Below are 14,454 nucleotides of genomic sequence, written 5' to 3'. Positions count from 1 at the left end.
CTACTTGTTTAGGGTGTGTTTGCTATGTGCAAACACAGAATTTCTAAGCAAAGCCAAAAACGTAAAATGAAAGGGTGTTAAATATTTCTGTGGGCATCATGAATGAAGCTACCATGGAGATTGTTTAATTTCTGAATGACAACTTCCATCAAGGTTTTAATATGTTTTAACAGGTACAGTTCGGATCCACTCTTTTAACTTAATTTGACTTGCTGTGTAGAAAAGTGTTCTTGCAATGACAAAACAGTAAAAAATTTTGGGGGCAGGTGTGGAGAGCAAACCTGAGAGTGCATGAGAGACCACCAGGCTGATGGTCCCCAGTGTTGTGAACAGCCATTGCTGTTTGAGTCAGCAGACAGAATTTGAGCAGAGAGGAATCAAATACAGGAATAAGGATGGTGCTTATATGTATAATAAGATTTTGCTAACACATACACCATCATTTCCTGTCTGGGTATAATAAGGGAATAATTATTTTCCATTATTACTAAAGCCTTGATATTTTTATAAACCAGCACACAGTAGTATCTTAACACGGCAGTAGAATTGCTGTTTATAATTGAACCGTAGCTGTCAAAACAAATGCTAAAGAACTTGAATCTGGGAAATTCCAGGACATGCTTTACCTAAAGGAGTAATTTACAGTTCATCCAGATAAATGTCTGTGGCATAGTTTATCACATGCATGTTTTGCAAATATATGTCTGCAACGTGTTACCCACATATCACAGTATGCCATGTTGCTGTCTCTTATGACTTTTCAGTTGCCTGTAGCTGCAAACATTATTGCTGCACTATATTCCCGAGGCCAATAGTCTTGTCTCATGGTTTGCTTGTGGTATGTTTTTCTACTTGTGGACTTAGCACACTTTTTCTTATAATAGCTGTGGATGTGGTTTGATTTGGTCTGTGACTTCACAAAGGTTCTAGTCATAGTTATACCCAAAATCAGTGTGTGCAGTTTGATGATATCACAACTGAGACCAAATGATACTACTGATCAGTCTCAAGGGCTAAGATGGAGAAACACTGATGTCTCCTGAATGATGTGAGTTTTGAACTTGAGGGCACCTAACTACCAGATCAATGCACCCTTCGTGGATTACAAAGTACTCCAGCGGGAAAGAACGTTTGCTTTCTGGAGGGCTTGATTTGATAGTGTGATGGAAAATGAAATGTGATTGGGCTGAGATGTGAAACTTTGAGCCAAATTGCATCCTCTGCCATTTCCTTTGAAACCAGAGTTTAGGAACTGCCCCATGTATGCTGGTCTTATTATGTCATTCAAATACTCCAGAAGTCAAACTAGACATCTGTTAAATGAGCTATGAAAAAAGTATATGAGGCTTGGAGGAGGTCAAAGGCTGTTGTATCAGGGGAGCCAGACTGCACATGCAAATCTAACCCACCCAGAGCGTTTGTCCCTAGGAAAGTGAAATGCAAAGGTGTACTTTTCCCCTTTTCCTTTTAATTCCGTGATCTGCTATCCTAAATTTTATACTTTTGAAAAATAGCACACAAAGCTTTACTAGCTAGATGGAAGGAGATTTAATTTCACCTGTTTGGTATTGTTGACCAAACAATGAAGTAGTTCTGGTCTGTATTACCTAAAATAATAGGGATAATGCATCCTAGCTTCGGTATGTTTTGGATGAAAATACCACATCATTCTAAAAGGATGTTGCCAAGATGAAGTTTCTTGGAGTCTAAGCAAAATTGTTTCTGCCCTTATCCTTTTGTTAGCATATGCACAAATGTATGGACTTTTTACATGGAGTAATAGAAGGCAGAACCAAACAGCTGTGGGAACAACTATCCCAAATTGGACCCATGTTCCCACTGAAAGTGATAATGTGGCTGCTCACAGGAACTATCCTCATGGCTTGTTTCCCTAAGATCCCTGGAGACGAGTGATGTGGGTGGAGTGCACAGGACATGAAGTAAAAATATTGCGAGATAAACCTGTTAAAAAATGAGTCTAATCTCTCAAGGAAGACGGCGGTTATCGTATAGCCATGGGCTACTCATTAACCCAGGGTTCCTAAAACAAATACTGTTCTAGAGTGACAGCTGCCTACTAACATGAAACTGTTAATTACTTTTAAATCTCATTTTGGATTTGCTTCTTTGCACCATTTTTTTTCAGTTTAGTAGTAAAAAGACAATGTGAGTATCACAGCAGGCACTGACTCAGACCTCCAAAGAATTACTTCTTCAATACGCTTGTTACAAAATCAAATCCAGAAGAACTTCAGATTACCTAAGCTTCAATAAATACTTGTTCTGCTTCATCATGTGAAAAAGCAACAGCAAGTTCAAAAATGGGAGGAGAATAAGGCAAAAGTGGGTTTAAAGACAACTGACTTGCCAGCATGCTTTAAGAATAAAGAACAATGTTGGCCTCTTGCATAGCAGTAGAAGGGTAGAATGCTAATACGTAGGAGAATTTTTGTATGCAACTCATAGCTGAGCTACGTGGTTTAAGTTGTATGATTCACTAAGGTGTAAATAATTCAGTTCTGTAAAAATTAACCATGTTAGCAAGAATATTAGCTAGGATAATACTGATTTTCAGTTCATGCATGAAAGCCGACCAGTCAGAGCCAGGAAGAAATTTCTCCTGGGATAGGGTGTTGGGCAATTAGCTGAATTTCCAGAGATCTGTGGAGTCTTCTGAATCAGTTCAGGGTTGGTCATTGTCAGAAAAGGAGTATTAGGCTTGGTAGCCTGTTGTTTTTCATGATGCATGGTCCTGTGATACAAAGGTAGATATCCAGACCACATTTACATAACAGGATGGTAAAGCTTAATCTTTTCTTCTGTTCACAGATACCTCCCCTTTCAACATACAGGACGTTGAAATGCTTCATAAAAATCTGATTGTTATAGAGGGACAAAAATATATCTCCCTTCTAAAATAACTTTTGTAACACTGATTTCCAGTATCTGTTTCTTCTTGCAAAAGTGCTAACTGTATTAACTTTGTGATTTGACTTTAAGTTCGGAAAACTTTAAGTAGTACTACTGGAACACTTTTTCTTCTTTTTTTTTTTTTAAGTCAGAGTTATTTGTGCATTTTCATTTCCATGATGTGTTTTACAGAAAGATTAAGGAATTGGTATCTTTTCCTTCTTTTTTTACATTAATACCTTTTGGGCTAAGGTCAACTTTTCAGATTTGTTATTAAGTCAGCTGTCTTATTATCATACTTCATTCTTGTATTTGTTTTGAGGTCCTGAATTACAGCATGTGGTTCTTAAGCATGATGAAGTCACTGGTTTTCTGGTATTTACTGTTCCCTGTTGTTGAAATGACACCTTTGGGACTGTGACTGTCTTTCGACTTATCATTAATCATTGTAGTAACTTCTAATGATATTGCTAATGCAATAATAATGAGGGAAAAAGAATTGGTTCTAGAAGGTTTGAAATTCTGTGGAATTAAAGTATCCCAGGATGTTAATACTGAATCACGATTGTGCGCTTCGTTTACCATTAGTTTTCTAAAGGTGAAAATACACCAGTTTTTACATATAGAATCATAGAATATATATATATATTCGTGGGTTTGGTGGTTTAGTGGTTTTTTTTGTTTCTTTGTTTTTTTGTTTGTTTTTTTGTTTGTTTGTTTCTTCCCCAAAAAGAAATTTGGAAACAAGACCACATGCTTATATATATGAGTTGTATTATTGATCTACTGTTGTTCCTCTAATCTCTGATGCTTATGTTTTTATTATAGCTCTTTCTCAAAGACAAATATCTACTTGAATCCTGGATGTGGTTTTGGGGATGCCAGATGGTACATTGGCCTTGGTCTTCTTGAACCTGCAGTGCTTCCTGAACAATTTGAACACTTTAAATTTGCATATTCCTCTTGGCTATTCTGAGCTGAAGCTTCTGAAGTTTTATTAAATTTTGTCAAAGTCTGGAGGGTTTCAGTCTGTGGTAATACTTTGGATTTTTTTTTGTTTGGTTGGTTTGGTTTTTGTTTTTTAAAGACATGTTAATGTTAACGCACAGTTCACCAATTATAATCCTTCAGTAGGAATTACTTTAGCAACTGGAAATATGAAACAAAAAGATAATGGATTGAAGGTGCGTTCTCTAAATGTAATTGGCACTTAACATTATGTAAGTGCTAAAGTGAATTTTCTCTCCCCCAAAATGCTAATGGTGAGGATCCTTGATAGAAAAGAATGATTACTTTTTTTGTCTCATTAGGTGAGTGCTTTCTTTGTTGGTGCTTTTGTTTGCTTGTGTATGCATAAGAGAGATCTCAGCATGTAACCTAAATAATCTTTGTATTTTTAAAGTGTTATGGTTAGTAACATGCTAAGTTAATAACCCTAGCTTTATTTTATTTCTGTAGTATAAGTACAGGAGAAAAGTCTTAATCAGGAGACATATAAATAGTATCTAAGTATGAAGGTGAAGAAAATACAATTCTGTTGGGGGACTGCAAGAAGTAAAATATAACCAAGCCAGTTCAAACAGCTGATCAGTTGAAATGCTACCTCTGATTTGTTGGTATCATGCTGAGAATAAGTCAGGTTTGTGTTGTGACTGGAAATGACCTTTTTATATTCTTTGTAACTCTTCTCACTTTAGGACTTTGAAAACCTGCTGCTCTTCTCTGGCATCATTCTTTAGTACGTTTTAAATCAGACTGTTGCAACAACATTGTGTACTTATTATTGTCCATGTAGATTTTATGAGAATTTGTATTTGTGTAGTGCTCAACATTTGGGTCTCCTACCTCAGCTCTTCCTGGTGAGATTTTATTTCCTTAAAAATACAGTAGAACTTGACTCATTCAGGTATCGCATTCTCCAGAATCACTTGGTGAATATTAACTGTTTTATCATCTAAATGATCTCATCATATGCCAAAGGAGCAAATGAGGCTGTAGCAGCTGTTACGAGCCTTTACTATGAAAAGTTGCACAGATTTTAAGTGCTATGTTGTCTTTGTCCTTTTTCCTGTAGAAGGTGTGCATTTTACCAAAACAAGTAAATAAGTAAGTTGTTAATAAATTCTTTGGTGAATTTGAAAGGAAATTAAGAAAAGTTAAAAATGCAGTTCCTGCTTCCTCAGATGCACTGTGGCTGCAGCATGCTTGTAACCTCCATGATAGACTTCAGTATGATACATCTTGTAGACAAAAAAAAAGCTGTCTGGATTTTTAGCATGGCTGTGTCAAAACAGGAGATTCCCTTTTTATAGTGGAGAACTATTGTTTTCTATTGCTCCAGTTTCTCCCTCTGGTATGTTTTCTGAGAACGTTTTTTTTTCATGCTACACCTTGCCATGTGGAAAACAGAGCTAATGTGTGCATCAACTAGGAATGATGCATGAACTATGAATGTTTCTGTACAGTGATTATCTTTAGAAAAACCTAACAAGTTGGAATGTTGGAATTCTATGCTGATCCATGTTAGACTATAGCTGTGAGTGTTGTCAGTGTTTTGGGTGCTACAGTAAATAAATTCGTGTTTAAAAATTGGAGTGATTGTCCATATACCACAGTAGCCTTTGCTTGTTACAATTCTCAGTTCTGTACTGATGAGGGAGATATTTTTACCCAGTATCTGACAAGTGAATACAAATTCCCTTTGTGAGTGTCATTGTCATAGCTTCTTTGTCATAGCCTGATATTATGAGAACAAAAGAAAGCTAGAGACCCTAGTGAGAATGTTAGAGAGGGATTAACAGAACCTTGTAGCTATGGAGTTAAGCTGGGCTTCTGTTTTCACTGGCAATGACATCTTGATTTATGCATACTGGACATGTTTTTAAACACAGAAGCAATAGGAAATAAGACAGTTTGCTTCTAGCCTGTTTTTCCTGCAGGGCTTCTTGGCTTTGCCTTCCTGTTAGACAAGAGCATTCAGAGCATAATCTTGGTGTTTTGTCCTCTTATTTCTGTTGGTTTTGCTGGTTATGTAAAGCTCTGGGCTTGAACCTGTTCTCCCCTTGCCCATGGCTTCCTTGAAGACGTAAGTTGGGAATGTGCATGCAAAAAATCTCTTATGTGCATCCTGTTTTCAAATTGTGTTATTTCCTTCAGTCTTGCGCTCCTACTGAGACTGTGGCTTGAAGGAGGATGTCTTGTGCTTGCATCTGACAAAGTTGGTCAGTGCTAAAAATAGAAGCGCGTATGTTCATAAATGGTTTTAAAGTTAACAACTAACAAGGTTGTTTTAACTAATGGATGGATGTATTGCTTTTTTAGCAGTATTTTGTGATGATACAGGCATTTAAGTGCCCTAAATTGTGGTCTATTTTATAACTTTTCTCAGGGTGTGTATTAAAAAAAAGTCATTTGGTACCAGTTTGAATATTCATTCTGTCATTATGGAGCAGTGTAACCGCAGATGAACTTGCACAAATACTGAAAGCAGCAGCCTGGAACAAAAATATAAACTTCTCTCTTCCTACTGTTTTATTTATTTCGAATGTGCAGAATGCTGAGGTAAGCAAGCCTGCAAAATTGAGACCGGTTGGCTGTAATGTAAGCGTTAACTGCTCTGAAAACAAGTCATCTTGTATTACCAAGCACTTCTGAGTGGCCTCTTGCTGGCTACTTGCTAAAAGGTGACCGAATTTGCAATTCTTAGAGTTTAACAGTCTATTTCTGCCATGCTAAAATACTTTTGAGGATTTCAGCATATGCTCACTAGAAATACATTCACGTGATTTTGCACATGGGTTTAATACAAAAGCAAAATGATTGACAGAAAGTAAGTATTACAAAAGGAGGAGCTTTTAGAATGCATAAAAAGAGTTTTACTAGGAAGATGACTGGTATTAACCTGTAGCTTTGTCTCAGTGTTCTTTGGTATTAAATTGCTAATACAAGGTACTGATTAGGATCTTCCCATTCAGCGAAATCTTACTGCTTCATCATCTTTTTTAGGCTACTGTAGAAACAGTGTCTTAACCTAATGTAGTTCCAGTGTTGATAAAAAGTAAAATACGCCTTTATCTGTGTAAAAAAGCATATGAGCATAGAAGCTTTCTTGGTCCTTTAAGTGCTCTAAAACAATAAGACTTTTTTTTTTTTGCTACAGATACAGAGCATTTAACCATAATACTGCAGTAACATGGCTTCACAGGATTTTGTCATTCAATCCTTCCGTGGTGTTTATGCCACTGATTTCTGATACTGTGCCTAGAGTTTGTACTGTATCACTTAGAAACTACGGCATCTCTTGTTTTTAAGCTATGCCAGAATACAGATGGGAATTTTTTTATTCCAGCAATGTTTGAGGTTGGAGATACTGAATGAAATAGCATTTAGGTTTTTCTCTATTAGGATTCCTCCACACTTTATCCTGTTGAGCACATTTGCATCATTATACAGGAGAAATGGCGCTAATGTTTGTTTTTTGTTTTGTTGTATAAGGAATAAATCTGGTTTGGAAAGTTCTTCTGCCTAATTCCTATCTTTAAAGTCTTTGTTATGGTTCTAATTGGTAGGTATTAGCATATGCATCAAAATGCAGAATATGCAAGTACTATTTGGAAAATTAAATGCTGGGTTTAGGTCATAATTTTGTATCATTTGGATTTATTCTGAACAAAACATTAGAACGCTGAAGTATGAAAACTGTAAAATTATGGCATAAAATCAGCATCAGTAAAAATCTGTCTTATGCAGGGCTTTTCCTCTCCTGCTATCCATGCAGCTGGGGAAAAAAAAAAAAAAGAGCAGTATAATAAATGTGTTGCTATTCTTCATGACTGAGACTGGGGAAGGTAAATGTGAAATTATTAATGTGGAGCTGGAAATGTAAAAATGTTGAAGTGCTTTTACAGCATCAAGAAGGAGGAAACGGGGTGGATCACTTTGAGGAGAATTTTCCTCTTGAGGCAAAACAGACGTGTATGTTTTGCCAGTTGTAGTGTGCCACCCAGCACAGATGTTGGTACCGCTCTGTAATAACCACAACCATAGTGCTAGAAGAGCATGCCTGACCCTCAGTGAGCTCTGACTACTCTGAGAGTTATTGCCAGTCATTTCTACTGTGATCCTTCCTCTGTTTTTAAAAACCCCTTTTCTGGAGAAGGTGAGAAGAGAGGTATTGACTGCTGCCGAGCTTCTTAATTTTGTCAGAATTGGCATAACTACCTTATTTGGTACCTTGTTGTGCTCACTACACACTACATACTGTGATTTTTTAAAATTTTCATTTATTTTTTTATTTCCTACTGCATATACTTCACCTTTTCTCCAGAAGAAGGTTTTGGAACAACTGGAAAAATGTAAAGGCAACCTTGAAGGCTTTTCTGTGGAGCTGAAGTTTAAATATGCAGATTTACAGGGAGTAACAGGTCTTTATAGAAAGCACCACAATATCCTGTAACAAAAATCTTGGTATCACACAAAGACTATTTTATGCCGTAGTCCCCTGAGCACTTGCGGCCAATTGGGCTCCCATGAGAAGTGATCTTTTCACTACTCCAGCTATTTATTCCTCTCTCTTTGCCAGCTCAAGTGTTTGAGGGATCTCTTTAGGAATTGGGTTCAGCTGCTAGTGGTGCAGGTTAAAACTAATGGAAAGAAAACAGCATTTTGGTTTAACTAGGATCCAGTGCACTGTACTGCTGCATAAACAGCTGTGCATGCGAGAGACACAGAGGGTAGATTGAGAGAACTGGAGTGATGGAGAGGAAGTAGTACCAACTCCAGTGATGGTAGCAACAGTTTGCTGGCGTAGTGTATTTGTGGAGCTGTGTCATAAGGTGCTGTGGTCTCTCTGGGAAACTTGTTACGTACTAGACAAGACTTCTTTTTCTATAAAATAGGCTAAATAATCCATTTTCAGTTAAGTAACGTATCCTCTGAGAAGTAATAGTTGTTCAAATGTATATAAAGTTGTTCCTGTTTGCTACAGCTATGGGGCCAGAAGTGCCACTAGAGGTTGACAGAGTATGCTTCTGTTGGGAAGAAAAAAAATAAATTCAAATTAGATGAAGCAGTCAGGATGGCAGAGTCAGGCTGCCCTGATAAACAGCAGAGTAGAGGGGCCAAGGCAATTGCAGAAACAAGCTGCACGTCAGCTTGCCAGGTATCCTCTTTAATTGCTGCAGATCTCATGGGGGTTTGTGGTGATAGTTTGAACATAAGTGTGTGATTTTATTTTTTTTTTTAATGCTCATTAGGTTGATATGTTTTAATAGATGCTTTAGCATGCCTTCCATAACTGCTGCTTTTAGCTGAGATTTAGCCTTTCTAACTCGCCTGTCATTGTTGGAAGAGTAGTTTGTAAATCATCTGATTTTCTACTAAAATTAGACTCTTACTACAGCAAAGTGAATGCAAATCAAACTTATTCTGTATGGTTTCTTTTGCGTTCTGTCACCCTCTACAGTAATAGCCATCAAAAAGCTCAACTCTAAGTTATTTGTCTTTTTTGCTAGTTTTTGCTGCTGACATAATACTCCCTAACTGCAATGCTATGTATGCTTGGGACAGGAACGGATTACCTTTGTGAGTAATCTTTTGGTGAATAACTGACTTTGATAAAACACATTGCCCATTGTTGGATGCAGCTATTATGCATGAAATTCCTGTTTATCAAATATGCTACTATAGAAGAATGATGATAAATGTCTTCCCTCTCTTAGTGCCACAGATGACAAACTTGTGCTGGTCAGGGGACCAAAAAGAGGTTAGGAAGTAGGATGTGCATGTGGTCTATTGCCACATGCTCCTGGCTAGATGTTCTGTGATATGAAAATCCAGTGTGTAACTTACAAAACAAAAATGTAATTTAATGTGAAATTACATGAACTTTTCTACTAAAATAAACTATAACAGAATGTTCTCAATCCACTTTCTTTGTAAGTTGTACTTTGTGACTCACTGAAGATGACTGTAATTTTGTTCAACCTGGAGTTACCTAGCTGTTGTTTGGAGTACGTTCATTCTTGTGACTTAGTTCACTCTTAAAAGCTCTGATTTTGTGCACTTTTTCTCAGTAATATTTGTGCTTTCAGGATGCAAGGGGCAGTGTGTCAATACACTTGTTACAGGACTAAGTGTGCTGTGCTCAGGCACAGTGCTTTGGAGGTCTCCAGTGTATTGTGAAATGCAGCCATGCAGGTTTATCCGGAGCAGCTGTTTTTGTTCCCTGGATGGATCCATCTGGGCCAGAGGGGGGAGAGTGAGTATGCTGGTGGCTTCTGGAGATTAGCTGGTGACAGTTTTGCTTGGGAAGCATACCGAGTTTTAGCAGAGCTACTGTAACAGAGATAGAAAGTGAAAAGGAGTGGTGGAGAAAGCCACAGGCTCTACTGATCTTTTTGTGTCAAAAGAAGCTTTCAGGATTTGGTTATCTTCGTGTGGGTCTAATTGCAGCTTTGATTAGAGAACTGCCTAATGCTTCCTACTTCAGTAAAAATCTGGCTGGGCTGTTACAGAAGACATTTGGACATACAAGGCCTAGATGAGGAGTCAGAGCAGCTGTGTCCTTGTGCAGGCGAGAGGGAGGCTGTCCGGCTTATTGGATCTTGTCAGATCATGGCGATGCATGCTTCTTAAATCCCTTGGGGTAGGGAGGGAATGTCAAAGAAGGGACGTCTTATTTTAGGTAAACTGATTTAGACAGCAGTCCATTTTCTTGTTCCTTTCTGCTGAGAAATGTGGCAAAGTTTATGCAGGGGTAACATTCTGTTTTCAAAGTGTTCATGTCTGGTGTCATGGTATTTTGCAGGCAGAAGCTGTGGGGCAGGTATGAGTTGGGCAGAGGGCCTGCAGCAGTTTGATTAGTTTCTGTGCCTTTTGTTTAACTTGAGGGTGAGAGAGTGCTTGCTTTTAGTGCTATTCTTACTCTCCTGATTCTCATTTCATCTTTTTTCCTAAGCTTATGCCAGTTAAGGAGTGACAGCAAGCATTTGTTCAGTTATTGCTTCCTTTTTTATTAAAGGGTAACTGTGAACTCCAGTATAGTGAAAGAGCAATGAAAGATGTCTGGGTTTAATTCTTGGTTGTTGGAACCTCGTATTTTTTGAGAAAGTGATAACACGTTTTGTGTGGTCTTCTCCGCTTTTGTAATCTATTAGAGAGTTAGTACTTGGCTCCAGTCTTCTGTCAGTTTCTTAATATACAAAGTAAATGCTTTGCTCTCCAACTGAGAAGAAGGAACTTAATAATAATGCCTTTCAAACAAGTACCATATATTGGTTGATTATCTTATAGAAGGAACAGCATTGCTCCTGCCTATCAGGGTAGTTCTGTACTGTTTCTTGGTGTGCTTGGAGAACTTCTAGTTGCTGCACAGGAATGGATTCTGTCTCCTGCAGCCTAGACCCTGCTACTAGAGCACTGGCTGATCTGACAAGTGGGAGAATGACTGATTCATTTTGGAACAGTAAGTTAGACATAAAAGGCAAGTCAGCAAATACAAACTCTTCAGAGGAAAACATGCAATGATTGAAGTGCATGTCAGACATAGAACAACTCTGTGTTTTAAATGAGTAAGAACTTGTCCAGTGCATATGCTGTATATGGCTGTGGTAGTCAACTTGGTGTCCAGAGTTTTGCAAGTGATACAGCTGAGTTCTTAATCTTGTCTTTTAAACATAATGGGTGCTTGCTTGAAAATGCTTTTAAGTAGCATTTTTTACTCCCTCAGAGCAGAGTCATACAAAAAGGCTGATTTAGGTTTGTGGGGCCACTGAGGAAAAGGAGAATGGGTTTTCCTGAATCAGTTTTTCCTATACCAGAATATTGCTGCTTGGTTAGTTGGTTGTCTTTAGGAGACTGTGAGATGTTGCACCAACAATTACTGTCTGCACTGAGTAAGTGGGTCAAAAAACTTTGGTTTTCATGAGGGAGACAGTTAATGGGGAGCAAAAAGATACAGGCATGCCTTTTAATGTTGATAACAGTGATTGCCATTTGTAGAAAATAGTAATTAATAAAAGCTCTGACTGAATAGTCCCAGATACAGACACATGTAAACTTTTGGAAGGATCTGTAAGGCACTAAGTGAAGAGGCTAATAGCACTTTGGTGATTCTTTAACAAAAACTTAATTAAAAAAATGGGAAGAAATATTTTTGAGTGATTTGTATGGGTTTGAGCACTCAGGAGAGATGTGTTGTATCCAGCTCTCACTTGCTTCCTAAAATCAAGGCTATAAAGTCCTGGAGTTTAATTGTAAACTTTACAGTTATTTTTCTTCTTCACAGTAGTGCACTCTGTAATTGGGAACATTTTACAATGGTAATGAACTTGGCAAGAGAAAAGCCCTTTGCCTGCTGCCAGAGTAAAGCAAATAAACAAATAAGGAAAACAAAAGATCATCCCTCCCTGTCCCCTCGGCGGGTTGCAGGAGCGGCTGGCACCGCTGGCCATGCTGGCGGAAGGGTGGAATGTCCTGCCGTGCATTCCACGCAGATGGCCTGGACCCCAGCCACCCTAGCAGAGCAGAAAATACCACGCTCTCAGCCGTGCCACTTGTGATTTAATTGGAACCGAAGCTAACTTTAAAAAGTAGTGCATCATCAATTTAAACTGTTTTTCTGTGTTTCTAAAAGTTACACAACAGTTTCGGTCTCCTGTTTGCTCAGGAGAACATGAATGCTTCCCTCAAACAAACGTTAGTGGGACCTTCCTCTTAAGGATAACATTTTTTTTCCTTTTTGGGGCACCTTGCAACTAAATCCTAGTATAACCATCGGAAGAGAGCAGAGTCATACCCAAAGAGTGTTTTTTTTTTCTGTAGTCACCTCTTCTGGTTCTCAGCAAAATGTTGGCCTTCTGCTTTCAAAAGTGGTGAAATAATAGTGTTTCCTGAGTAGCAAATACCAGTGCTGTTGCTCTGTATTCGGGGCAGCTGTTTGTACTTCTAGACTCATTTATGTGTATATGACAGTGATGATCAATACTAACTCTCGAGAAGACAAAAGTGAATGCATCTTGTAGGACTCTTTTTAGAAACTTGCATTCTCAAGGTCTGAACTGGGGTCTGAGTATTTTATGTAATAAGATTGACTGTAGAAGAAATGTGCTGGTTCTTGCAAGTCCAAGTACTCATCTGAGCTTATCTTGCATTTTGCTGTCTGTAGCACTGACTACAATAATAGCTTCTTATCATCAATCAAATCTGCAGATAGCATGAGAGAGGAATGTCGCTCTTTTCCTGTAGCATATGCATTGTTTGGTGAGTCACTGTTAAGGAAGCAAAACAGCATAACCTTAATTGAAGGATGTGATAATAATGCTTTTTAGTTATTTAGCAGGCAAAATCTGACACCAGTAAGGAAGTAGAACGCCCTGTCATTAAGATAATGATGCTTTGTAGCTGTTTTGGAGGCAAAATCTGTGATTAGTGGCACATACTGTTTTACAAGCTGGAGAAGGATGTTAGGAAGAACAGGGAGAATTACTTCACCTAAGCGTATGGTGCAGTATTTACACTGAAATACGAGTTGGTAGTTCAGTGCTTCCTGACATTTAGTAAGAAATTATTCATTGCAACAAAAGCTGGGGTATGGCTTCCACTTAAGTCTTCAATGACGGGGATGACAGTGCTGTTTAGAAAACTGAAGTTCAAGTAGTCTGTTTTCCACAAAATATTTCAAGAATGCCATGCAAATCCATATATTAGAATAACAAAGTACAAATCAGATCGTCTTTCTAGCAGCTGATGGCAGTTTAAGGCCAATCCTACCCAGACAGCCATCGAAAGCTGTTTGAAACTGGAAGAACCCAGTGTGTGAGTACCTACCATCTGCATGTTCCTGGTGCAAGAGTGCAGAAGGAAGGGTGAGGTTCTTCGATATTTCTGGGCTTGAAAAATTGCTGAGGCCTGAAGGATTGGTTCATGTGTGCAGCTCTGAAAGAATGAAACTGTAAGCTGGAGGTATTTTCTTGTGATGAAAACGGCCAACAACTGCTGGATGAGTGTCTAGTTTCCCTACCAGAGTCTAATCCAAGTTTGAGTACCACAACATGGACCTGTTTGAAGCCTTTGTGTGGCACTGGGGTGTTTTTATGTGCAGGTGAGTGCATTGTAGTTATTGCTGCATTATTTTCACACTGAAAGTAAAAATGTAAAAACCAAACCCAGCTCCAGAACCCAGCAGTACGTGTTAAGATCTGGTGTGTTGCTTTTCCAGTGTTTGTACTTCAACATGCAGCTGTTAAATTCTTACTGATAACGTTTTAAGAACCTTCACAACACTAGCTGTTGTACAGATCAGCTTGCCTTGCTTTTATATAAACATGGTTTAATTGTTCAAGTTTCATGCATAGTCATAGCCAACATTAGCAAGGCCTCTAATTTACTATGATACATTTTTTCCTCAGTTTAACTTTGTTTTCAGTGGATAGATTACGTGCAGATACATGTGTCTGGGCTATCTGATGAAAAACTATCTTATTAATTTTTTCTTTCTTTCTTCCATATTTCATAATGTCTGTTGTTTTAAATGTCCAAGGGCAA

The 14,454-nt window shown here is 38.2% G+C and overlaps 1 protein-coding gene across 2 annotated transcripts in view; it reads left to right on the top strand.

The window, feature by feature from the left end:
* Positions 1 to 14,454, top strand: part of MOB2 (MOB kinase activator 2) — a 118,874-nt gene that overhangs the window by 11,955 nt on the left and 92,465 nt on the right. Inside the window, exon 1 of one of the 2 annotated variants that reach the window (XM_061342479.1) lies at positions 13,947 to 14,011. The exons of the other annotated variant lie outside the window; for it this stretch is intronic. Within the exon in view, the coding sequence (XP_061198463.1) occupies positions 13,962 to 14,011 (50 nt within the window). The 5' untranslated portion in view covers positions 13,947 to 13,961. Of the gene's footprint in view, positions 1 to 13,946; positions 14,012 to 14,454 lie in introns of those variants that run through there. 2 annotated transcript variants of the gene reach the window in all.

This window comes from Neopsephotus bourkii, unplaced genomic scaffold (assembly GCF_033783945.1).
Source record: "Neopsephotus bourkii isolate Nb327-2 ecotype Australia unplaced genomic scaffold, CSIRO-AGI_Nbou_v1 NB_1792, whole genome shotgun sequence".
Taxonomy (NCBI): Eukaryota; Metazoa; Chordata; class Aves; order Psittaciformes; family Psittacidae; genus Neopsephotus; species Neopsephotus bourkii.
This window is presented reverse-complemented; position numbering and strand designations above follow the sequence as displayed.